The 21,913-nt window shown below is 37.0% G+C and overlaps 2 protein-coding genes across 4 annotated transcripts in view; one reads left to right on the top strand and one right to left on the bottom strand.

Moving 5' to 3' along the window:
* Positions 1-1,402: 1,402 nt before the first annotated feature.
* LOC126966673 (hypoxia up-regulated protein 1) lies at positions 1,403-15,918 on the bottom strand. The gene is made up of 9 exons (XM_050810815.1): positions 15,750-15,918; positions 15,316-15,632; positions 10,351-10,493; positions 9,137-9,297; positions 7,842-7,996; positions 6,458-6,668; positions 4,864-5,096; positions 3,848-3,959; positions 1,403-3,679 (listed from the first exon to the last, which is right to left on the bottom strand). The coding sequence occupies exons 1-9, from the start codon at positions 15,762-15,764 to the stop codon at positions 2,294-2,296; spliced, it is 2,733 nt and encodes a 910-aa protein (XP_050666772.1). The 5' UTR covers positions 15,765-15,918; the 3' UTR covers positions 1,403-2,293.
* Positions 15,919-19,728: 3,810 nt separating this feature from the next.
* LOC126966684 (forkhead box protein N3-like) overlaps positions 19,729-21,913 on the top strand; it is a 30,359-nt gene continuing 28,174 nt past the window's right edge. For 2 of the 3 annotated variants that reach the window (XM_050810844.1, XM_050810845.1), the window contains exon 1: positions 19,729-19,867. In XM_050810844.1, the coding sequence (XP_050666801.1) occupies positions 19,865-19,867 (3 nt within the window). In that variant the 5' untranslated portion in view covers positions 19,729-19,864. Of the gene's footprint in view, positions 19,868-19,960; positions 20,512-21,913 lie in introns of all 3 variants that reach the window. The other variant, XM_050810846.1, reaches the window with a different exon arrangement.

The raw sequence follows: 21,913 nt of genomic DNA on the forward strand, positions 1-21,913 counted from the left end.
AGCTCTGCAGTATTTGCGATACTAAAATATTATATATTTTAGCTACTTTCATAGTAAATTTATTGAAGTAGGCGTTACTTTGCGGAAATCCATAATTATACAAATGATTGAAGTTTTCTTTAGTGTTAATTCCGCCAATATATGTTTTTAACCAATTCGACACGTGTTTCACCTCAACACGAGGCATCCTCAGGACGTGTTGTCTCGCCAAAAGTCTCAACTTTTGGCGAGACAAATATTGGCGGAATTAACACTAAAGAAAACTTAAATCATTTGTATACTTTCATAGTGTCATGTCTTACAGAATTACCTATACTGTGGGGTAGGGCTGCAGTATTGACAACATATTTGTGCTGAATTTTCTGCATTTTCTGGGCAATTCGAGGAGTCAATATAGAGAGAAAATTTTAGTGAAATTAATATTATGACAGTAGGTACACTGCCAGTATATATACAAGAACCTCCTATGCGCTCATAACCATATAAGCCAATTTAAAAAGAATAGTGATGTACATAATTTCAATACTCGAAACAAACATAAACTCGCAATTCCATCAACCAGGCTCCGTAAAATTGCTAAATCTTTAAAAGTGGTTTGTGTTATATTTTATAATAAACTCCCAAATGATATTAAAATATTACCAATTAAAAATTGAAATGTATCGTAAAAAATAAATGAACATCTAAGGTCTATTATAATATGAAAGATTATTTGAATGATAAAGATAGTTGGGAGTAATATAGTGGTAAAGTTTATTATTAATGAATATTGTTGTACTCATTTGAATACTATTGTAACTTTTGTACTTCATCCTGATTTGCAATAAATAACCTATAAAGTTTTACATTGAATAGTTTTTTTTAATTTGAATTTTATAAATGTCAATTTTTTAAAAAACCAGTTGTGACAAAGGGACGGGTCAAAATATGATGAAATTCGTTTTTTTGTGTGAAAATACGGGACGAGACGAGCAGAACGTTCAGATGGTGGTAATTGATACGCCTTGCCCATTACAAGGAAGTGCTGCTCAGCATTCTTGAAAAGTCCAAAATTTCTGAATGGCACTACAATTGCGCTCGTCACCTTGAGACATAAGATGTTAAGTCTCATTTGCCCAGTAATTTCACTAGCTACGGCGCCCTTCAGACCGACAAAGAAGAAGTTTATTTTCTCAAAATTTATTCCTTCACATTTCTTTTAGATGTCGCTTCCAACACTACCACCGCTTCGGAAACAAATACCGCTCGTAGAAAGAAACGGCGCAAGAAACTCTCCCGGTATTTTTTTTGCGCTCTTTTTAATAAAGTTGCCGTAGCTCAACCTTCCATTACCCTTCGGGTCCAGAACCCTAAAAAGTAATTCGTAAATATCTAAAAAAAAAATTTCATGATTAAAACAACATTTTCATTTCCAATAATTTATTTGCGACTGGATTCATATCAACTTACGACGAACATCAAACCGTTACATTATCACATTTACAATATTATGTAAAAATAATTTCATCAAAACAATTTACTAATGTTACAAGTAAGAAATCATATAACAATAATCCATAATATTGCACTGGGCCAGTCTAAAGTTAGTTTTTTTTTAGTAACAGCAACCTGTATTTATATCATGGTAAGATTTTTCTAAATCTTTTACTGTATTTTTAAAGACATATTGTGCTAACATTTTATCGTCCCCGATGAGAAAGTAAAATTTATTTTGACTTAAATAATTCTTTATCGGGCTATTCAGTATTCAAACAAACACTGCATACAAGAAGCAGTCACAACTTCTAAGTATTTGGTAAATAATTTAATTATTTTTACTTGTAACAGTAATACCGTAAGAAAGGCTTGCAGGGTATAAAGAACACTATCACAGGACAATAATAATAAATACGTTTAATACATCTTTGTCCACTTCATTACAACACAGAAAAACACTAACCCACAATTAATTAACAATAAATTAGAAATACAGCTAAGTAGAAATGACTTTGTAGATGATCTTGGTCCTTTTGAAATTACCATCGATGATGCGGTTGAGATTTTAAATGATTTAGGACTTTGACACAGTCAAGACAGGTGATAGAATTTACTATGTGGTAGCGTTCGGTTTTTGCACATATCAATTCTAACAAATTGGGGCACACACATATACAGACATGTCAAAATTGTAACGAGATTTATATAATCTAATTTCAAAACAAAACAATACATTGTGCTTTGAACGCGGTACAAAAAGCGAACGCTCATAATAGGAAATAAATTATGCTAAATATAAATAACTTAAGCCAAATATTTATAATTCGGAATGTTCCACGTCTAATTGCGGTGTTTCAGTCGTTCCATCGGTTTGTGGGGTTTCCGATTTCGGTTCAGATTCCGGTTCTTGCGTTTCAGGTTGTTCTTCCTGCACCGGTTCATCATCAGACTTTTCCGGTTCAGTAACCGTCTCAGTCTTGTTCTCAGCATCCTTCTTCGGTTTCTTAGGCCGCCATATTTTCATCTTATTAAGCAGATATTTTACTTCACGATCTAAAATGGTTACTTTCTCCCGAATACTCTCAACCGTTAATTTGATTTCTTCGTTTTTCTTTAAAGCCTCCTGCTCTTTTATTATTTTAGAGAGCCAAGATTCTGTTTCTTCTATCTTCTTCTCAAGAACTGATATTTCTACATCAGTGAATACATCATTATCAGATTCGGAATTCTGTGTAAGGTTCTTGGCCATTTTCAAGAAATCCTGCGATTTATTGATCATTGTGCGAATAGCCGCAATTGCATCCGGACGTTCTCTATGTTCCCAATGCTTATAGAATATTGGATTAGTCTTTTCTTTGAGACCTTTCAATTTCTCTTCATAAAGCTCAGTCGGTGCTTCATAACCATCATCATAAAGCCATTCTGAGATCTCAGCACATAGTTTTTTAATCTCTTCTATCTGTTCAGGAGTTCCACATTCAGCAAATTCCTCCATATCCACTTTCATTGCCGCATCAACAACGAATGCCTCTAAATTATTTAAAGCGGTCTCTCTTTCCACTCGCTTTCTATCAATATTATATAGTTCAACAATTTTCGATTTAGAAGTTTTAAATTGGTCTTCAGAAAGCGGTTTTAAGTTCAGTATCTGTTCTTCAGTTTTGATTGGTTCTTTTAGAACAACTAATTTAGGTTTTGGTTTGATTTCTGGGTCTGTTGCATTCTGTTTAGCAGTAGTAGTCTCGTTTGCATTAAGTGTTTCATTATTTACAGTTTCCTGTGGTTTTTCTTGTTCTTGTGCCCCTTGCTCTAGCGTCTCCGCATCGGAACCGAACAATTTACTAATGGTGCTACCAATTTTAGACAAAGTGCTATCTTTATCTTCATCCTCATCTGTTACAGTTTTCTCGGCAACAAATTCGACGTTAACTAGGTTGAGTATCCCCGAATCATCCATATTAAAATGAGCTTTAATCCCTTTATGTTCAACATTTTCACCGGAATTCTTGGCTAATGCTTCAGCGACTCCCGTCAGAACAACTTGAGTAAGGTTCAATGCACCAATGTTGGCGAGCTCGTTTGATGGGATGTGATCTAGCTCGGCATAATTAACGTTGAATGTAAAGTCGCCGGTGTGTTTGTTGAAAGTGATCACCTTCTTTTGTGGGTAGGGATTCATTGGCCCGAAAAGTGTTCTCTTTATCTGTATAAGAAAAAAATTGGTTATCCAATTACTCTAAAATACCAAAATGGTAACAAATACGAGATGCTTACTTTTGCATAAATTTAATAGATAATAAACTAAAAAAGTAAGAAAATAGTACAATTTACATCGAAAGTAGGGGTACATTGTAAATAACAGAATGCTTACGAGTTTCTCATTGCCGTCGACGTTTCTCGTGAACACCACCTGTATGGGAAACATGACAGCATCGCGGATGTTGAACGCTGCTACTTTGTAGCCGGTAGCCAACGCTGCAGCCCTGTGAAAAATATAAGCATTTGCTTAAGCATTGTGAAATACATATTATTGTTGTCAATGGTACAAGAATGGTCAAGGATTTGGGTTAAATTGTATCCCGAAATTCCTAAGGGAGCAGAAGCTAGTTCGTAATAGTGCTAGTGGATGAATGTTTTTGGGTTTTTCAAGAATACTGAGCGGCACTGCAATGTAATGGGCAGGGCGTATCTAATTACCATCAGCTGAATGTCCTGCTCGTCTCGTCCCTTATTGTCATAAAAAACATGCACGATATTCGGGTGCCACACAAGCTCCCTGTAAGAAACCTAATGAACATTATATTCATTAACCATTCGTTATTGAGATACATACCCTACATCTTCAGATTTCCACCTGTTTCGGTGTCCCCACAATTATTAGGTCTTCTCTAAAGGGCTGGTAACACTTCTGTGATTCCTCTGGTGTTGCAAGAGAATTTGGGCGGCGGTGATCACTTAACATCAGGTGACGCTTGCTACTACTTGTCACTATTTTTAATAATGTAATATAATATTATGTTTAATAAAAATATTTAGGTACCTTTATAAATTTTATTTTATTTAAAGTGAAGGCCTGCTCCTGCTGTAAGCTTCCCTCGAGTCTATTTTTTATTTATGAAAATAAAGGACGCGACGCGCAGGGCATTTAGCTGATGGTAATTGATACGCCCTACTCATTACCATGCAATAATGCCGCGTCGTCACTTCGAGACGTAAGATATTAAGTCTCATTTACCAAGTAACTTCACTAGCTACGGCGCCCTTCAGAACGAAACACAGTAATGTTTACACAGAAATAGGCGCGGTTGTGGTACCAATTAACTAGCCGGCATCCTGTGCAAAGGAGCCTCCCACTGGTAAAATCTATCTTTTGTACACTATAACTACCTGTACACTGCTCCCATGGTAGCTGCCTCATCAGCATTAATGGACTTCTGAGGTTCAACCCCGGCAGCATTCTTCAGAGCTTCAAGCACAGCAGGGACCCTGGAGCCACCTCCAGCTACTATCAGCCTGGCTCCAACTCCGGAACCGGCAGCCGCTGATATGGCACGTTGGACAACATTTGTAACACGGGGCCATAGATCAGCGCAGATCTCTTCTAGCTCTGTGCGGGTGACCTGTACACGATATTTTTTTTTTAAATAAAACACTTTTAAGGATTAAAACGCGTGTAATTCTGTGTTTTTACATTACATTTTTATGTAAAAGTTACATTTTCTATTATTATTTTAGTCAACCCGACGTTTCAATACTTTTCCAGAACTGGTTTTCAGGGGGACTGCAGATAATATGAGTCAAAGATACCATTTGTCATAGTTGTCATTATGAAGTTTAGCGCCATTTATTGCTTCAGAGATGGTATTTGCTATAGACAGATGGTTTTTGGCAAAAATTACTGACAGTGTCCTCTCCTTTTTTGGTATGTAATGTAGTTTTAATTTAGAGATTATTGGATCCCAGATCACTTTAAACGTGATTTATTTACATGTGTAACACTCGCGTTCAAATCAAAGAAAATATTTTTTTTTGAAACGAACAAGTAATCTGACTTCCATCTGCAGCATACACTATAGACAAATAAAGTCTGCTAGAGCGAAGAAGATCTGTAACGGAGATACAGCAAGATAGAAAAGGTAAGCGAATCTATTGTAACTGTAACGGTTTTTGATTGACAAGTCGTAAATAGTCAGCCACACTTGACATTAGCTCCTTAGTACTTTGAATATCAAACCACTAGCTAATGCACATATTAACAAATCAACATTGGTCACGCATTAAAAACTGACCGTCAGCCTAACTATATAGGCACTTGAAGAAAAGCATGAGAGAAAATGGCTGCAAACAGCACATTTCACAGCACAACTCTTTTCTGCACGCTATACTTTAAGTATGTAATTTTTTTGAAGATAATATAAATAAGAAAATATTGACACACTTTTACATTAATTAACTTGACCCTAACTAGGCATTGCCTGTACTATAAGGTGTATCACAATTGTGTATTTAATACAATATACATACAAAAACAAGGATTCATCATAATATTATAAATGTTCATACCTACGGGGATTCGAATGACCATTAATGTACTTGTATTCCTATTGTTGTTTTTACAATGACAGATAACTCATAAGTAGAAATGTGTGCTTGGGACACATAGTAAGAGTTCAACGATAAAGTTTAAAAGCAAATATTTCAAAGTTTCCCGGAAATATAGTTAAAAAAAAGAAAATTTCAAAGAAAAATATTTCTTCAAAAATAATTTTACAAAAAAATATGTCACCTGTATAATTACAGATATAAGCATTTCGGTGACGCGAACTTCACCCATCCGAGAAGTGTCTAACTATATATATTTATAATTATTTTTATAATTATTTATTAAACGCATGCCCCAGTGATGATCATGTCAGTGATGTGAACATGAACACTAAAGAAGATTTCACTTTAAAAACTAAATAGAAAAGAGAGTACATACCAATAATTTGAAATCTTTATCATCCAGGAGGCTTTCAATCTGCGCATAATGTTCAGTATTAGCAGACAGCACAATCTTCAAACGTTCCGCTTCACGTAAAAGTTTTTCCATGGACCGGGGGGACGCTCTGACGTTACCGCCGCCATTAGACTCCCAAGCTTTGATTAAGTGTTCCCGGAGACGCAGAGTCATCTCTAGACCTCCAAGAGTCCTGAAATATTGTTAATGACAATAATATAATTTCATGTTACAATAGTATTTATTTGTAAATTGGTTTATATGAATTTTTCCTAACATTGGGAATCCAAAAATACAGGCGTTAAAGAAAAAAAAAATAAAAAATATTACTATATAGGGACTAAAAGGGGCCAACCATAAATTATGTCACAAGAATTTCATGATTATGTGACCCCTCCCCGTCCCTGTCACAGCTGGTCACATCTGTGAGACCCCTCCCTACTTAGTGTGATGTCACATATTTCGCAATTTTACATTTAGAAATTTATGAAATTAATAAAAGACACTGTTGCGAAATTATTGTATTTACATTTAAATTATTTTTCAGTAAAATCAACATTAAATCAAACAAGGGGCCAGTGCTCTGTGAACGGCTGGATCACTTGCTGTTGCTTAGATGTCCGCGTCGCTTCATTGTGTGTCTTCTTCCGCATTTATCACGGGGAGTGTTCCGAAGAGTTGTTTAACCTGATTCCTGCCGCCGATTTCCACCTTCGCACGACATGCCATAAATTAATATATCATCACCACCATCTGGATGTGGCCGTCCTCCACTTTGCGCTTTTCAAGGAGCCTTCTTTCACATACTACAAAGCTGTGGAATGAGCATCCTTGTGCGGTGTTTCCGGGACGATACGACATGGGTACCTTCAGAAAAAGTGCGTAAGGTGTACGCTCCTGTGATTCCTCTGGTGTTGCAAGAGAATGTGGGCGGCGGTGATCATTTTTTTTTATGAAAATAAGGCAAGACGAGCACGACGTTCAGCTGATGGTAATTCAAACGCCCTACCCATTACAATGCAGTGCCGGTCAGGATTCTTGAAAAACCCAAAAAATCTGAGTGGCACTACAATTACGCTCGGCACCTTAAGACATAAGATGTTAAGTCTCGTTTTCCCAGTAATTTCATTAGCTACGGCGCCCTTCAGACCGAAACACATTATTACAGATTACTGCTTCACGGCAGAAATAGCCGCCGTTGTGGTACCCATAATCTAGCCGGCTTCCTGTGCAAAGGAGCCTCCCACTGGTATTATTAATTAACACCAGGTGACCCATACGTCCTCCTTGTTCCATAAAATTAAAAAAAACATAAAAAAAATATGATATTATTATTCATATTAGCAAGTCTAAGAACAATATGCACCTGTCATATGAAACACCAATCACTTGCAACTGTGGCACTGTTTCAACATAACCCTTCTCCTTTGTCTTGACTGTTTTGTACTCCACAAGCGCTGCTTTAGTTGACTTAGCACCCATATCAAAGAACAGGGCGTGCCAGGCTGACTCATTGATTTCCTTAAATTTTAATAAATCATGATTAACACAGTAAAAATTATTGGATAACACAGAAATATTTCAGCAACATAATTGTAAAATTCATCATAATAATATTGACACACTTTTACACAAATTATATTGCCCCAAACTAAACATTGCCTGTAATGGGTACAAGACAACAATATACTTATTTAAACATACGTAAATAAAATACTTATTCATCATATAAATGTTTGCACCAACAGGGGTTCGAATCCGGGACCTCTAGCTACAAAGGTAGGGTCACTAACCACTGGCTTATATGGGTCGTCATTATAAATAATGATAGTTGGTAAACATAAGTCATTGATAAAGATATACCCCCTTATTCATAATGGTCCGCTAACTTAAAACAGCTGCTAAGGAGTGTTTTTTCTCATTCTGACTTAGGTCAATAGAAGAAGACAGAGTGAGAATTAGCAATGCTTTAAGTTAGCAGACTATTATGAATAAGGGGATAGTATCTAGTCTGCTTAATATTGCTACAACTTAAAAACAAAATTATTTATTTTATTCTGTATTAAGTTTTTAAGAGTTATTATTTTATTTAAATTTAATTACAAATTGGAATGGAGTATTAAACAGAATTGTAGTGAATGTCTGTTGAAAGTAGATATTTTGAATCATTGATCAAAGCCACATATATATCATAATATTATCTACAGCATTACTTTCAAATTCCAAGTCAATAAAATATCAAAAACACAACATGATATTATAATTAAACTGACTGTTGATGCTGTTAAATCCACAATTTAAAAAAATACAACACATAAATAACAAAAGCCAAAATTGCAATTCAAATTTACTTTATGAAACCCGCATGTGAAAAAATAAATTTACATTCAAATCAATAATAATTGTGCTTATAACATAAAAACAACTTAAGAAGTAGGGTGACTTCTTGGAGGAGCTTGGCTGGTTGGAGTAGCAAAATGCAACCCTCGCACGTAAGATAGGCGAATATGACGTCGACTAGCGGAAACCGCCCGTGTGAAGAAGAAGAAGATAACATATAATCAAACATTTATTGAGGATATTAAAATCTCTCATGATGGGTAATCAGTCAATTTTCTGCTATTTATGTGCATCTGTAAATAGTCTTTTATATAAATATACCTTTCTTCTGAATATTCCATAGTTGATACCAATTGCTGTGTAATCATTAATCAACTGCAACAAATTAAGGCCAGCCAATGAGGCTGCTTCCTTCATAGCCCTGCGCTCAGCTTGGTTGAAAAATCCAGGAACTGTTATCACACACTCACTTATTGGTTGTCCTGAAAATAATGAGATTTTTTCACTTAACTTTAACTTTCATCAATAGAATCTAGTGTATGCCACTAAGGGTGCCATAGCTGGTGAAATTACTGGAAAAATTAAACAACATCTTCTGTCTCAATGAGAATTATTGTGAACCCTAAGCACAAACCACTACATTACAATGGGCAGGGTGTACCAATCACCATTACCTAAACATCCTTCTCTTCTCAAAACCAATTATTTAGAATATATCGATTTGACTTAGTCTATCATTTTAATTCAATATAATTTGATAATCAAAAATGCCATAGGATCAAGCCATAGCATAAACCATGACAGGATTAAAGTGACCTGTAGTATGTATATAATATGAATCAAACAGCACAGACCAAAAAACTGAAACTGACATTTTGATAAGAATTAATCAGGAAATATGGAAGTGGGAGCAACATAAGAACTACATCAACTAAGAAATCAACATCCCACCAACAGCAAATTCAGCTAGAGGAAAAACCTAAGAAGAACATGGTGCTTATGTAAACTATGGATACAATAGTAGTAACTATAAAAGGTCATAATTATCAATAAATCCTCTCATTAGTAAAATAACCATTGATAAGTTTGTATTAGTATGCATTTTCAATGGACTTGAAATGAACAAAAAATTAACTTTCACTACAAGCTTGACACATTGTATTATTTTAATTCTTCACAGCTTAAACAAAATCATTCAAAGCTTCATCATCTATTTGAATAATAATTCCACATTTATAAATAAATGTGCCAGTACATAGCAGCTTTTTACTATTAATGCACATAATATCAATGTTAATAAAAACTAAGCAGACAACTCTCCAAATATTTGTTTGTCTATGATTATTCATATCTGTAAAATTGTTTACATTAAATGAAAAATATGGAAACAATTTTCAACCAATGTCTTGTGCGCTAACTTCATAACAGCGTACTAAATGTTGGCCTCATGCCATTGCCATATGGCAACATGAGCAAACAGGAAGTTAAAATATACCCTCAAGAAACAACAAAATACACTTATTAAAATTACTTACCATGGCTTATCTCAGCAAACTCTTTAGCTTTACCAAGCAGTTGAGCAACCAACTCTTCAGGTGTATATCTTGTCTTTTCATCATGAATAAACTCTGGTGTACCTCTTTCTGAGGGCACTATTTCATAGTATGGGAATTTTTCCCTAAAATACAATAATTTGTTATTCTTTTAAAGTGATAACCCTCACCTCTGGGATTAATATCCCAAATTAAATAAAAACGTCACCTGAACGGTTGGCCTCAGTGCAAGAGCACTTGCATGGGATGCAAGAGATCGAGGGTTCAAGTTAACCATCATTCATAAATTTTGTTTACAAATTTTATTTTTGTATTATAATTTCTATGGGAGTAAGCGATGGTACAAGCTGATTGACTTGGTAGACAATATTGAGTAGAATCATCCGCCCATAACAATAACAATATGTTCTGCTGATAGTGTAATGTGACCAGGGGTGTGCATATCATATAAATAGGCAGTGCCTACCTCGTTATAAACATATTTAATTACCAAACTTGTATTTAACATCCACTCAAAAAATTTTCCTTACGCTAGATACTAAATACCTATGGTAAGCAATCTTTGCTCATTCCAAAGCTCAACTACTTACAACTAGTTAGAACCAAAGTGCCTACAGCTTATAAGTTGTGCAACAGAGAAAGTCATTGCAACATATTATTCTCTTTGAAAAACCAAAGGGAATCTTTACCATAGACTAAGAAAATACTAGCATATAGATGAACATAGTGTCCATGAGAGGAACATCTCTAACGGAGACACAGGACAATAAAAAAGGAAAGTGAATCTATTGTTCCTATAACTGATTTTGATTGACAAGATTTTTGTTTATGGAATAGGAGGAGGACAAACGAGCGTACGGGTCACCTGATGTTAAGTGATCACAGCCACCCACATTCTTTTGCAACACCAGAGGAATCACAAGAGCGTTGCTGGCCTTTAAGGAAGGTGTACACGCTTTTTTGAAGGTACCCATGTCATATCATCCCTGAAACACTGCACAATGAAGCTCATTCCGCAGCCTTGTAGTACGAGGAAGAAAGCTCCTTGAAAACCACACTGTCAACCACACATCCAGATGGTGGTGATGATATCCTAGATTTAAAGAGATGCAGTATCTCAGGGGTAGCCATAAGCTAAATAATGAATCTGTTGCTTCCATCACCATAAATGCACCCTTTAAACCTTAACTTTCAAACTTCGATAAAATTTTAGAGTGTATTAATATTGTCAATAGTGACATACAGAGAGTATACAAGTGGTAGTTGCCGGCCTTTAAGGAAGGTGTACGCGCTTTTTTTTGAAGGTACCCATGTCGTATCGTCCCGGAAACACCGCACAAGGAAGCCATTCCACAGCTTTGTAGTACGTGGAAGAAAGCTCCTTGAAAACCGCACTGTGGACGACCGCCACACATCCAGATGGTGAGGATGATATCCTAACTTGTGGCGTGTCGTGCGAAGGTGGAATTCGGCGTCAGGAATCAGGTTAAACAGTTCTTCGGAACACTCCCCGTGATAAATGCGGTAGAAGACACACAATGAAGCGACGTCTCTACGCAACGCCAAGTGAACCAGCCGTTCACGGAGTACTGGGACCCCAACAATTCGAGCCGCTCTGCGTTGCACGCGGTCAAATGGATCGAGCTGATACTAGGGTGCGCCAGACCAGAGATGACAGCAATACTCCATGTGTGGCCGGACCTGCGCTTTGTAGAGCGCTAGTATGTGGGTCGGCTTGAAGTATTACCGTGCTCTATTACTAGGCGAGGCTTTTAGGGAAGTGTTGTCGAAGAGCGGTGATACGACAAATGGGGTTTTTTTAGTGGTAAACGCGCAAACTTGAGTCATCTGGGGGTTAAATTGTACAAGGTTCAATTTTCCCCATTCCGCGACCTTCTCAAGAGAGGACTCGATAGAAGACACAAGTTTCTCCCGGCACTGGTCGACGATTTCCCGAGAGAGACCTGCATGGCCCGTGTATACGGCATCACCAGTGCTGTCATCCGCATAGCAATGAATGTTGGAGGTGTCCAACATATCATTGATATGCAGAAGAAACAGCGTGGGAGACAGCACACAGCCTTGGGGCACTCCAGCATTCACGGGCTTCGGGTTCGAGCAATATCCGTCGACAACGACCTGTATGCTGCGCCCAGTGAGGACCTGTAAGCTGGAGGTCCACTTGCACAAGCTCTCGGGAAGCCCAAATGATGGAAGTTTGGAGAGGAGCGCCTTGTGCCATACACGATCAAAGGCCTTCGCTATATCCAGGCTAACTGCCAGGCCTTCTCCCTTGCTTTCAATAGCCGCAGCCCATCTATGTGTTAGGTATACCAGAATGCCACCTGCCGACCGACCATGGCGAAACCCGTATTGTCGGTCGTTGATCAACTGGTGACCCTCTAGGCCTATACCAAGAGCTGACGGCTAATTATGCTCTCCATGATTTTGGAGAGCAGGGAGGTAATAGCAATAGGCCTGTAGTTTGCCGGATACGAACTGTCTCCTTTTTTTTGGATCGTATGGACAAGGGCTGACTTCCATGAGTCAGGGACTACGCCTTTAGAATAAGAGTGCCGGAATAAACGCGTTAGCACCGGCGTCAACTCAGGGGCACACGTTCTAAGCACGATTGGAGAAATCCCATCCGGCCCGCTCGACTTCCTGACGTCCAACGAAAACAGAGCTCGCCTAACAGTTTTCTGTCTGAACTGTACTTCAGGCATAGAGCTCTGACACCGCGGGATGGTCGGCGGTGTTTTTCCGTTGTCATCAAGATTCGAGTTGGAGGCGAAAAGAGTGCACTAGAAATCGGCTTTCTCTTTTGCCGTATGGGCCAGGGTGTCATTCCCCCTTTTCCACTTCGGCATGGACGGCTGGCTGAAGTTACCAAGAGCAGCTTTCGACAACGACCAGAACTTGCGTGTTCCGGTCGGTAACTGGAAAACTGCTCGCCGATTTTGACGACGTGTTTTGATTTTGTACGGGCGATTTGCCGCTTAAAAAATCTGGAGGCACGGTTGTATTTCCTCTTAAGAACTATGCAGTTCGGATCCTTTGTGCCCAGCGCCGCAACCCAAGCTCGATACGCCTGTTTTTTGCAGTCAGATGCTGCTTTAACTGACGCATCGAACCAGGGCTGTGATCTGCCACCGATGGGTACTACAGAGTTTGGTATAAAAATATCCATACCCTGTAGTATCACATCGGCTACTGCAACGACGCAGGCACTAGGATCATCCGAAGGGAAACAAACCCCGCCCCAAGAGTAGGATGCAAAAAAGGAACGCATCCTATCCCAATCTGCTGACTTGTAGTGCCAAACGCGGCGGTTCGCTGGTGGTCTGCGACGTTGGCGTCGGATAGGCACTACACTCCTGACCAGGCAATGGTCGGACGTTCGGAGAGGGGCGTCGACAAAGACCTGGTAACCATCGGGATGTGTAGTCAACAGAAGATCCAATAAGGACGGCAAGTGGCTATCCACATCCGGTTGCCGCGTTGGCGACTCGACCAATTGGGACAGACTATACGCCAATGCAAAATTATGCGCAGATCGCCCTGCGTAGTCTGTGGTACGTGATCCAAGCCATTCGGCATTGTGCCCGTTGAAATCATCCAAGACTACGATTTCAGCGGAGGGGATCTGTGCAAGCACGTCGTCAATTGCCGCTTGAACGCAGCCCATGAGATGATCGGTTTCTGCGTTACCACTATGGGACCTGTAGACACACGCATAGATGCGGACGCGGTCCTCTAAATCTACGCGGAGCCAGAGAGTGGACAGGTCCCTACCCTCAAAATTGCCGAGACGGCGACAGCAGATATCCTCCCTAACGTACACACATACCCCGGCATGAGGCAAAAAATTGTGCTCAATTTTGTACCCGGGGTACGTTAAATATGACGTATCGCTAGGTCGAGATATCTGCGTCTCCGTAAGGAAACACAAGGCCGGCTGCGCCGTCTCAAGGTGGTGGTGGACGGCGTTTTAGTTGGAGTGAATTTCCCTGATGTTACAAAAGTCCACATTAAGCGTGGAGTGGGGTGCCGTGGTGCTACTGCCTCGTTTGTCCTCGGTCATGCGCGGTACTGTGCCCTCCCCAGAATACGAGGGGCAGCTCGAGCGCGAATGCCCGGGGAGGGATTCTCCGGATCTACAGGAGCCGGTACCCTCCTGGGGTAATTTATCTTTATACACCACTCTCATATTTTTTTGTTGGGGGGAAGGGGAGGGCGGGGATTGGCCTCCGGTCCTCGACACTAACCTATGCGAAACATAGCGGCACTAGGCCGCTACTTCACGCCGGTATTCTGTGCAAGTGTGGTAATTAACCCGGACGAGTCTGGCCCGATTGTGCTGACGTCAAAAGACGGCAGCGTGACTCTCCCACTTCTGAGCGCAATTATAGTGCAGATCAGAATGATTGAGATATTCAAGAATCCTAAGCAGCACAACTATAAAAAAAAATGTTATAGAACAATTGGCAATTTGTCATTTTTTTTAAATGGTATGGAACAATTTTTAAAACATACACATTTGAAATCCTTCAATTAGATCATGATACTACAAATATGGCTTAACATAACATAACATTTGGAAAGATATTGAATAAATATAACTTAGTGTCACAATGCAACATGATTGATTGATGTTCACATTGATATCACTATTCACTATTTTTCCAATGCAAAAAATGTTTTATAATAATTATAAGAATACACATAGATTTAAAATTCAAAGGCCTTTCCACTATAGCCATCCCATTGTTATGGTTAAGGTTTTCTAGCTAGTCACATATTAAATTTTTTTACTATTTGTGATTTGTGACTGTAAATAATAGGTCAAGGCTGAAGTTATTTGAAATATAAAAATAAATAATAAATGTATATAATACATAAGCTAAAAATGCGTTATACAACGTCATAAATAACGGCATATCTTACCTGTAAGCTTGAACTAATGGATGATCATATGGTTTGCCCAAGAGATCTAAAAGGTATTTGTACGAGTTCTTAGGGAACCTCACTCCCACGGTTACTGCATCTTCACCAAATGTCCTCACATCATCTCTAAATGCCACTACCGCCGGCGTTTTTCGTTTAGATTCTTTGTTAAGTACAACTTCCATCGGCACTCCCGGCGAAACTATACCTATTTTCATCCATTCTGAACCAAAATCAATCGATATCACTGCCGCAGCTTCAGTGTTTTGACTTACTAATAGCGGAAACAATACTAAACACACCAGTCCATACATTTTCTGTAAAGAAATAGAAAAATCACTCGAAATCGAAAAACAACTTGTAAAAATAAGAAATTCTACATTAGAAAAAATGTTTCATCTAAATGAACACAATCCCTAGAACTTTTCACTTACACAACTTAAAGACATGTTGCTTAGCCAGACAACTTAATTATACTTTTCTTTATTACTTAAAATTGAGTTTTCATACAGTAAGTATGAGTTTAAAATATTTTCTCGCACATTTCTTGAAAGTTAAAATGAAATGGCCAACCAGCTGCTAAAGTCCACGTCAAGTTTAACGTGTTTTGTTCTTTTTGGTTACCTACCTATCTAAATAGGGATGCCAAATATATTGCTATATTGCAATTTACCTACAATGTTAAAAAGCAAAACAACATATTTATTATTATTTTCGATGTAATATAGTAGTTTCTGTAATTATGAGACTAATATTAAAATATTATAATTCCAATGAAGAATGTTCATTCGTGTGTCGTGTAGAAGAGTGCTCGCACGGAACGCGAGAGATGGCGGGTGAGAAACCCGCATTGATGAAGCCACAACCTGAGAGTTAAACCTGACTGGCCCTTCGTAGCCTCTTTTACTTGAACACATGATTCCATCAGTAATAACAAAATAAATATATAAAAAAAAAACTCTCGACATATTTTTATGTCAAGAGTTTACACACAGGTTTTTTTTATTAGGAAGAGACATCTTTTCCAGGTCTTTTTTTCACACTAGATTCCAAATTACAACGGGGCCCCCATATCGAAGGATTGGCGAACAGATTCTGCAGCATACGCGGTTAAAAAGATTAGACAATTAACTGACATAGATACGGCGCGACTAGTACAAGTATACATTAGTTATTTCCATAGTATTATGTCCTATGGCATATTGCTATGGGGCAACGCTGCTGAGATTAATACAATATTTGTGCTGCAGAAGAGGGCTATTCGCGCTATTTATAACCTAGGTCCTAAAGAATCATTGAGAACAAAATTCAAAGAAATTAACATCTTGACTGTTGCTTCTCAATATATCCTCGATAATGTAATGTATGTTCATAGGCATATAAGTGAATTTGCTAGAAACTGTCCTAACCATAATGTTAACACCAGGAACAGACATAAACTTATGATGCCTACTACTCGGCTAAGTCAAGTTAGTAAGTCTTTTGTGGGGCGATGTATATGCTTTTACAACAAGATCCCAGAAATAATAATAAATAAATGTTAAAAAGGTTACTATAACATAAATGACTTTCTTAATGATACCACAGATTGGGAATGGAGCGACTGCCCACAGGCTATTAAATAATAAGTTTAATTGTATAATATTACTTTGTAAGCATATTTTTTTCGATGAAAAAAAAGCCCGCTGAGTTTGTTACGCCCGTTCTTCTCAGGTCTGAGGCATTCATTTTGGAATGAGTGGTAATTTTTGACTTTCAATAAGTGATGTCACATCCTATTTTGAATAAAAATATTTGAATTTGAAAATTACTTTATCTATTATTATTACTATATATTTTATTTATTTATTTTAAGCAAACTTTACAGCATTTCTATTCTACAGATTAATTCTATAAACTATATACATGTATTGCCATTAACAAAGTTTGGCAGATTAAATTACAATGAAATAATAACGCTGACAAATAAATGGTAAGTAATTATATAAAATAAAGAAGAAAAAGTTCTGAATAATGTGTGCTTGTGATACATGATTATTAAATAGATATGTGTATAGTGTTTTAAAGACTGAGCGTTTGGCGATTAAATAAAACAACTGCTTGACTGTGAGGAATATGTGGAAGATATGATTTATTAAAAAGTTACACGATATATATACAAAATCCTTAAAACTAGTTACCCAATTACAATCGTTACTTAAAAAATATTTACAAGTTCAGAAAATACACACCAATACTAAAGCTTACATTTTAACCAATAGTAAAACGTTTCGTTCAATAAGAATTGAGAATAATATTATGTGTTTTATCTCGCTCTAAAACTAATGCTATCGCAGTTTGTGTAAACTCGCGTCGAAGCTCGATCATACGATGTCAATGAGCATTCCGCACCTACGCTATTGCTCATTGATTTAAATTGCATGAATAGCGATCGACGCCCGAGTCCCGACGCGTCATTCGAGGACGCTCGGCCTTGCTGTGCGGTTGTGTTACGCGGAGCATATGACTGATCACGTGTGTATGTCTGCGATCGTCGAGAGAAAGTACGATACTTGAAACTTCACTGAGATGTCTACTGGTGATCTGTATGATTCTATGAGTTCTTGTACAGCATTATGAAATGGCAAAATGAAAAAATCAGAGCTAATATTACGTTATATAAAATAAAATGTTCTTGTCAGAACGAATCTTTCGGCATACGCTTATTACAGTTATTATGCACGATTACTATTTCTACGATCTATAATGCTACGTTACAAGTTAGGTATTAGACATTTGTGTTAATTGATATTATTGGTTGTAGGTACAGCTAGTGTGTATGAATATGTGAGAGTGTTATGAGGTGTGAGTAGTGTGTAGTGTTTAGTCTAATGGGCATCGTTGTCAGCTTGGGACATGTGCTCGATCACTGAGTTAATAAATTTATTACGGCTGATGAAAAAAATGTCAATATCTTTAAATTTTTTTTTCGTATAAATTTACTATCCTGTGCAAAACAGAATGTCTGCCATAATTAGTACGCGGTAGGCCATCGTCGAAAAAGCGTCTACTCCGTGTATGTGCTGTACTGGCCCATACTCCGATCCGTCCGGTCAGAAGCGAACAATCTATTGCAGAGTTAGCCACCTCAAATAATAATTTCATGTCTGCTACTTTCCGTCTATCTTCAAGGGTAAGTAGACCAAAATATTTAAGTCTATCCTCGTATTCGTCCTTTCTTCGAAGAACATAATTTAGGCGACGTGTAAAGGACCGCTGAATATATATTATTTAAAAAAAAAACAGTTTTATTTTGCTCTACTTTATGAGATGTAGGAACTAAATTTTTAGCTTTAATCATATCAAATGTACTGCCGATACCTGAAAGCTTTGATTTTTTCCAGTAAGACTTTTTACAAGCTATCTAAAGCTCCTCGCTTTGACTATGTACCACATTAAAAATGCTATGGCATGTTTACAGCAACCTTTGCTGGCGGCACAACCGTCGCAGGCTAAATTTATAATTTATTTCTCATTTTCATCGCTTTCCAACATCTAATCTGCAATGATGTGTTTTTATTATACGTACGCGGTGTTCTAATGTGATTTTACATATAACTATAAAAAGGTGATACTGTTCTTAAAACTTTCACGTAAGCAATAGCATCATCACCATGGTTGTGTCTTGCCGATTCATGAAACGCCCTACCCATTACAATGCAGTGCTACTGAGGATTCTTGAAAAACCCAAAAATTCTGAGCGGCACCACAATTGCCCTCGTCACCTTGAGACATTTGATGTTAAGTCTCTTTCGCCCAGTAATTTCACTAGCTACGGCGCATCGAAACACAGTTATGTTTACACATTAGGTACTCACTTCACGGCAGAAATAGGTGCCGTTGTGGTACCCTTAACCTAGCCGGCTTTCTGTGCAAAGGAGGCACCCTTGCACAAGGAGCCCATTGGTAAAAACTGGTATCAAAGTATTATAACTAAAATACATCTAATAGAAATCTTTACTTATTATTTTTAATAATAATGAGTTATTTAAATTACATTTGATTTTCAAAATAATTCCTAGGTCGCAAAAATGTAGCTTACGTTCTTTTTCATTTTGACTCAGTCGCATTCCGGCGACAACAAATCACTATTTTCCAAAATAGTGGGCAACGATAAGTCTTTGAAATTAAATAAGACCAGTGTATTTATATACAAATAGACTTTAATGTAACAAAGTTTCAAGCTGTTTTGCATACCCTTAAAAATTATTTATCGGAATTTTGGACGTTTTCTGGTCTCTGAAAAGGTTTGAAAATACAAATAAATTTAGCTAATAGGTGAAGGAGACGTAAAAATTTGTCATCTTGTCAGTTCTTTCTCTATAGTCTATAGTATTGACACATAGCTTGTTCTTTAATTTATGGATTGTTATTTGATTTATTTGATTGGTTGAGTGGGTAGGTGTTTCTTTCGTGTTTTCTTGCGTGTATATTTTTTAAATAACAAGGGCATTGTTATTTAGGCTGACTGTTGTTTATATAAGTGCGAAAAATAAATATACAGCAACTTATGGTGAGTGTTTACGAATTGTGTCTTTATTTTCTATCTGGTACTAAAATTGTTAAATAGCAGGTATTTATGTACTTGGATTATATTTAATTCTAGTTGTGCAATGCTGAAAATTGTTGATACGGAAGATGCAATTACAACTGTATTCGACGCAATATAATAAAAAGAACAAATTTACGTATCAGGAAAATGTAAATTTTGTATATTGATGCTATGTATCGTTTATGATATACACAGTATCGTTTACATGCGCATCTAAATCTGTGACGGAACGCACGAGTGAATGTAGTCTTTTGGATTGTTCCATCTAAAAATGGAACGAGGCAGTTGAAGCGGATTTGCGATGACCACAGCGTGATCGTGTACAGTCGAGTCCCTGCAGTTATGTAACGACCCTAGCGCGTCACCATAAGCACGTGCATTTGTTGCACGCGGCATTTCACGCTTCCACGTAATAGGAGATCGCGCACGCGGATGTTTAGCGAGGCCTTCTTGCCCCCTGTTTCCTAGCAACATACTGTTGATACTCCTGACCACCCCCATGGACATAATAATATTCCATTACAACATAAATGCAGTAAAGTGGTTGCTAGGAGTTGTGGCCATAAACATTACACAGTTTGGACTTTGATCAATTATTTATCCTTGTGAGTAATCTTTTGTAATTGTTTATTAGCTTAATCAACCTTCATGCTTTGCAATTCAGTTGAAAAACAATTTTATTATTACCTTATTATATTTCTCATTGAAGTAAGACCTTATTCTGTGTCCTACATATCATTTCACACATCCTATTGTGCTAAGAATAATATATATGTCATGGTGTATATAATGAATGTGATACTAATTAGTAAACTTTTAGTAGAAAATAATATCTATTTTAAAAAGATTGTCTTAAACTAGGGCACCATAATTGATATATTATTTTGTTGGCACATTTTACTATATTTTTATTTGGGTTTGAAGATATTTTATCATTTATGACTTTAAAATGGATGGTTTTAGAACATTTTGTTTGTCAAGCAATGTTTATTCAGCATCCAACAATCTTCTTATTATTTTTGAAGTGAAAGTAAATAGTAGTATATTTATTGCATTCTATTGAATTAAAGTAATACCCTTGCTTCAAATATTAATTAAAACTATGAATTGTTTATAATAAAAATATTGGCATAGGTGTAAATAGATTATAGTAACACTTTGTCAGTCTACAGTTAAACTAAAGTGTAATAGTTAAGGATTTTTTTTCTAATGCATTTTAGTTTTTAACCGACTTCAAAAACAAGGAGGTTATCAATTCAATCTGTATTTTTTTATGTATGTACACCGATTACTCTGAGATTTATGATCCGATTTATGTAATTTTTTAATGCAATTTAGTTCAATGCAGAATAGATTCTATTTGGTCCCATAAAATTTTACACAGTTTGACCCAGTAGTTTTCATTTTATGAACATTTTTAATGAAAATTTCTGTTTACCTCGATGATATAATTGTTTTTTGTGTATGGCTTTTTTAGGAGTTTTCATTCAGGTTGTTATATCACAGTTTTTAATCAGATACTGAACTAGATTTTGGTCTCACAGGCCTATACTAAGACAACTCTTTTGGCTACTGAAATGTAATGTAATTTTATAATCTTGACATACTAAAGGTAATTTGTATTAACTAAACACTTCATTATCTTGAATGTTAGATAAACAATCAATTATATTTTATTTGGGAGCTGATACACTCATATATTATTATATTTTGTAGTTTTTTTGAGTTAATTTCGTGACTTGTCATGAAGCACATACATACATAAGTTGGATAGCGAGCTACCAGTGGGACGATCATTTGCACATATTGCCAGCTAGATTATGGGTACCACAACGGCACCTAATTCTGCTGTGAATCAGTAAACTTAACATCTTATGGCTCAAGGTGACGAGCGCAATTGTTGTGCCACTCAGAATTTTTGTGTTTTTCAAGAATCCTGAGCGGCACTACATTGTAATGGGCATGGCGTATCAATTTCCATCAGCTGAATATCATGCTTGTCTAGTC

The sequence above is a fragment of the Leptidea sinapis genome, chromosome 11 (genome assembly GCF_905404315.1).
Source record: "Leptidea sinapis chromosome 11, ilLepSina1.1, whole genome shotgun sequence".
Taxonomy (NCBI): Eukaryota; Metazoa; Arthropoda; class Insecta; order Lepidoptera; family Pieridae; genus Leptidea; species Leptidea sinapis.

Bases quoted from the DNA above. Each gene is read 5' to 3' on its own strand.
- LOC126966673 (XM_050810815.1), bottom strand. The intron at 7,997-9,136 runs GTATATTTATAT...TTAAAATTTAAG, and splicing joins ATGGAATATTCAGAAGAAAG to GAAATCAATGAGTCAGCCTG. The intron at 6,669-7,841 runs GTGCATATTGTT...ACAATATTTCAG, and splicing joins ATTGGTGTTTCATATGACAG to GACTCTTGGAGGTCTAGAGA.